This window comes from Pygoscelis adeliae, unplaced genomic scaffold, assembly GCF_000699105.1.
Source record: "Pygoscelis adeliae isolate BGI_AS28 unplaced genomic scaffold, ASM69910v1 Scaffold114, whole genome shotgun sequence".
NCBI lineage: Eukaryota > Metazoa > Chordata > Aves > Sphenisciformes > Spheniscidae > Pygoscelis > Pygoscelis adeliae.
In genome coordinates, this window is record NW_008824587.1 from 3612032 (window position 1) to 3617241 (window position 5210).

The 5210-nt window shown below is 42.4% G+C and overlaps 1 protein-coding gene across 1 annotated transcript in view; it reads right to left on the reverse strand.

The window, feature by feature from the left end:
* The window catches only part of NUP214 (nucleoporin 214kDa), a 45413-nt gene that overhangs the window by 19071 nt on the left and 21132 nt on the right, over positions 1-5210 (reverse strand). Inside the window, exons 24-25 of the mRNA XM_009322178.1 lie at positions 1841-1916; positions 1042-1150 (exon numbers count right to left, since the gene is read on the reverse strand). Of these exons, the coding sequence (XP_009320453.1) occupies positions 1042-1150; positions 1841-1916 (185 nt within the window). The remainder of the gene's footprint in view (positions 1-1041; positions 1151-1840; positions 1917-5210) is intronic.

Genomic DNA, 5210 nt, shown 5'->3' on the forward strand with positions numbered 1-5210 from the left:
TGCTACAATGTCAGCATACACATGAATTATTTCAAAGATTTAAGGCAGTAACATATATCAGATTAGAGCAAAGATAGGTGTCATCTTCTTGACAATAAAAATTAAACAATAAAATCAAGAAATCCTTGGTAAAATCTCTCATCAACATATCAAAACACATTTCAAATAAAAAGGAAGTGCTATCAAATTTAGAAGCTGACATTTTCAATAAACCAAAATTTAAGAAGCATTTGCCAAGTCAAATATGATTCCTAGCTATTTTTACTGCTTCTTACCCCTGGCTAAGAGGCAACCTACATCCACGGATTAAAGGCAGAAGAGCAACAGAGGTGGATTTCAGACATTTATGCAAGAGGCTTATAAAACCATGTCCAATGCAAGCATTATTATCTAATACACATTAAAAATCAATTCCTTCCTTCCCTAAGTGTTTCCTCTTCCCCCATTTGCACTGAATGATGTAAACTGAGCAATCCTTTCCTTAGAAGCTTCTAAACTGCGTGCGACTGATCACAGTATCTGAACTGGCTTTGAAGTTGGTCATACAGCTCAATGCTCAACAGACCCAGTACCTGAATTAGTTCATTTCAAGCTAGTTCAGGTACTCCTATGGTGCTGCATGTTTAAAAATCAAACCAGCATGTTTAAAATGTTTAAAAACAGCATTATTTTCATGTTTAAAAAACAGAACAGCAAAGATGCCTGCTTTTGATTTGCTGTCAAACCACAGTAGCCTTTGGTAGATGTGCTTTCAGCATTCCTTGATAAGGGTTAACACATTCTGAGCCCACTCTGAACAAGGAATTGTATCATTGAATTCTAGATGCAGGCACAGAGACAAAACACAGGGCTGTATACAAAACCACTCTCCTGCTCTTCTGTATCTTGGTTTTTCAAATTCTCTCCCTCAAGATTGGCACAGCAGCCTCTCAGTGGAGGCAAATCTTTTTTCCTCAGTGTCTTCATTCTCTGGATTGCACACCCTGACAGGTGGCAAGAGACATCCAGGCCTTATTTCCACCTCCGCTAAAGACAACTTACCTGAGATTTTGTTGCCAGATGATGTTGGACCAGCTGTAGATGCCATGGGACAGGGTGCACACACAGAGGAAGGTGGAGTCTGTCCCTTAAGCGAGCTTGTTAGAGGTGTCTAAAAAATACAATACCACTTCAGGTCAGTGCAGTCTGTCCGTTAACAAAGGCCCTTCTTGACTTTGGTCTGGTATTATGAAAGTCATGCAATGACTTAAGAACAAACTAGAGGAAGGTGGTTGAAGCACTTAGAAGTGCCCTTCAATCTTGGGCCCATTATGTCTTGACGCTTAAATACAGGGTCAATACTCAACTTTTTTCAACAGGTCTCTTGCAGAGGCCAGTAAGCCTCCATGGGCAACAGCTCAATGATTCCAGGGGACAAAGACTGCTGCGTGGTTTTTTGATGTGTGGACATCTTGTCAACCAATAAGAAGTGTTTTCAGTAGAATAACAGGATAGGTAAACTACTCTCTCCCTTTATTGCCTAGCACTTTTTTTTTTGGGGTGAAATTTAGGTATATCTACCTAATACAGTTTCCTTTGCTGTTCGTTGTAACCCTTACTGCTGCAAGGCTGTGGCCATTAGAAAGCTGCAAGTCTTCAAAAGAGAGAAAAGGCAAGACATAACAAAGATATGCCTGGCATCACACTGTTGAGGTCACAGATAAATGGTTTGCCAAGAATGCAGGGCAAGCTGTGAAGAGAGATTTTTAGATGACCTGTTCACCAATAATTAAACCCCCAAACTGTCCTGAGCATGCCCAGGTACAGTATTCCACAGGGAAAGGGTTCTATATCAAGATACCTGTTTAGCTTGATTTGTAGCAACGGTAGCCAAAACTTGGTGGACTGCCTGGGCTGCAGAGTGAGGTACAGATGATCTTAAAAAGAAAAATTAAAACATTAGATGAATGACTAGTCTAAAAGAGGACTTCCTTGCCTCTCAAAAAGCACAGCTTCCAGAAGTCTTGAACAACCGCTGCTATTAAAGATGCCACACACAACTCCAAACGAACAAGTCTGATTAGGGAATAAACTTCTTAAATGAATCAGCCACATTTAACAAAGGAAGTCTGCAAATGTGTTTAAAGCTCTAGACTTAAACGATCAAGTCTTCTTCACACACTCTTGTCTCTGAAGAGAGTCAGGCCTTTCTATTTTACAGGGAGTTGATGAAAAATCAGCAGGTAAGGGGATTACAATTTTATGCCTAGTGGATAACAAATTTAAGAAGCTTCCTTTCTAGTGTGGAGCCCAGACAAGTACATGCAACTCTCAGAAATGCTGAGCAAGGAGACAAAGCTGGGGGTGTGGAGGGGAAGCGCTTCATGTCTCTGTAGTGTGGTATAAACATTAATGAAGTCATAGCAAGAACTGTGATAAAATTAACCTATATTCTACACTATAGGTTTAGGAATTTTGACCATGAAATAAATTGTACATCAGAGTCCACACACAATTGCTGCAGAACGGCAGCTACTTCTGGGGTGAAGCATCCTACCTACATGCTGTGGGCCATTAACACACCAAATCTCTAACTTGGGAACAGCCATCCAGTTTTATCATCTCCTCAAGTCTGCAGCTCACCAGCAGCTTAAATGGCCAATACCAGAAGCTTTTGGAAGCTTAAATTCAACACTGATTGCATTCTCTTGGTGGCAAAGGCCAGCATTCTCTTACCCTTAGCAGGCTCTTTCCATCTTGACTCAGGCCAGGTGTTCCCTAAGGCAATAAGCAATCTCTATACTATAGAAAGGGCTGAGGCTGCAAATCCCAGACAGTACGTGAATCTGGGCATCAAAAGTTGTATATCTCCTAAAGCAAGAGGGCTCCCATTTATTATTTGGTCAGCTACAGGCCAACTCACAGAAATTTGCTACTATATTCCAAAGGAAGGGGACACACGCATGAAACAGTAATTTTGCATAGCCATTTGGTCGTGGATAGGGTTCTGTGCCTTTAACAGCTTTGCACTACTAGTAAGTCCTTCCTTCCAGCAACGAGCGCTCTCTCTCCACATTGCATGGCCTGGATTTGCCCTCTGCCCAGAGCAAAAGTAAAGTAAACAAGGAAAGCTTCAGATTAGCACAGGAAAGAGTCCACGTTGGGATGATGCAGCTGTAAATTTCAAGTTCATACGAACCCTGAACAAAGAAGAAAACAAAGGAAGGTCTGTGAAATTCATGGTAGGGTGGGACCTTTTCCCCAGAAGTCTCAAGATCACTTGACCCACTGCTTCTCTGAGAAGGCTATGAAAATGCTGGTTTTTACTTCAGTTGTGGAAAGAGGTTGTTTTTTCCACTGAAAACTATATATAAGTAACCGGACTGGGACCACCAACACACCTAGCCACAGGCCATTGAACAACTGATAACAACTGAAAAATCATTACTGCTTAACAACCCGAAGAGTGTGCTGTGGCGGCAAAAGAGAGCCAGGATGTCTGAAGTAGCAAAAACTGGTGAATTAATTTTGCTGGGTGAATGCTTTTTATTTTAGTGCTGAATCTGACTGGCAGGCACAGTTGATTTGGGTAGAATTTTCAGAGAGTACATTTTTATGAGGTCAGCTATAAAATAAGACTGTAAAAAGCCTTCAAGATATCAAGCTAGCTGGTGCTCTATAAATTAGAGATCAATCAATACTGCCAGTCTAAAACTACTTGAAAGTAAGACAGGTCTTTAACTACAGTTCAAGTGAAAACCAATCTCAGATATGTATTGCTCGCTCATGTCCTTGTCTATGTACAGCCAGTACTCTTTACTTTTTTCATCGTAGTTTTCATGAAACAAAGGGTGGAGAACTCTTCCTGGTCATAACACTGCTTTTAGCAAAATTTCCCAAGCAGAGCTGTTTGCAAATTTTACTTTCAAAAGATGTAGCATTGCCCTTCTCCCTCTCAGTGTATCACTTTTAGGAGAACATAAAATAGTAAAAAGCTCTCAAACTGTTTCCCAATTAAAATGCAGAAGAAACCATGAAGTAAATTTCAAGATCAGCAGCTGAGTACCACCGCTGTAAGATTCTGTTCCCTTTTTGAAAAGCTGCATCAAAGGAATTCCACCTTTTTTCTTTGACAGCGAAGAGTATACACACATGTATGAAAACCAGAAGTGATGCAACAACAGAAATTGTTCCAGGAGCTGCACGTATAGCCCACAGCTATATGGACAAAGCATTTGCAACTCCATGTGGACTTTAATCAGATGTCTATGGCGAGTTTATCCTGCTTTATGCAGTAAGCCCAACTTTGCTCAGACTTTTCATTGTGCCCTTGCCTCCCCAGCTCAGAAACAGCCATGCATTATCTTGGTCTTAAGCAATAGTAGGAACTTCAAGCAAAGACAGTTTCAAGGTCGTTACAACAACAGGGAAAAGGACTAGTTCTGTGGCTGGTGACAGACCCTGATGATAAGACAGAAATCTCTGGAATGAGCTGAGCTGGCTGTTGTCTGTAGGAGGCAGAGAAGTAGGAAAGCCAAGTGTTACAGCTAACTCATGAGAAATCTTAACAAATTCAAGGTTAAATACCAGAAGACAACATTCATCATTTACTCATGTGGAAGACAGCCTTGTAGCTCTGTATTTTTCCAAAGTGATCAGCCTCTATTGACACCCAACACTTCAGTCAAAATTCTGATGTCAAAAAATTTGAGACAAGTTTCCACAAAAGCCAGAGCACAGTTCTCGCCCCCCAGGGGGGGAATCTGGGAACAGATAGAATCATAGAATCATTAAGGTTGGAAAAGACCTCTAAGATCATCGAGTCCAACCATCAACCCAACACCACCATGCCCACTAAACCATGTCCCTAAGCACCTCATCTACACGTCTTTTAAATACTTCCAGGGATGGTGACGGGCAATGGCTTTCGACCGAGTGGAAACCATAGCTGGGTCCTCTTCTGGGAGGGCAACGACTACTAGTTGAGTTGGTCTTTAGAGCCAGGAGGGGGACTGCGCCCCACCCGCTCCCCTTCCCTGCATGCCCTCCCTCATGAACTGCTGCGCAAAATGCCCCACCATGCCCTTCTGACGCGCCACGCCCTGTTTGCCCGCCCTGTTCACCATGCTCCGGGTCGCTCGTGCTCCGTGGGGGCTGCTTTTGTATGTGAGGGGGTTTGGCCCCCGTCCCTCCTGTCCCTGCCCACACTGAGTCAGAGTTGCCGCTCGTCA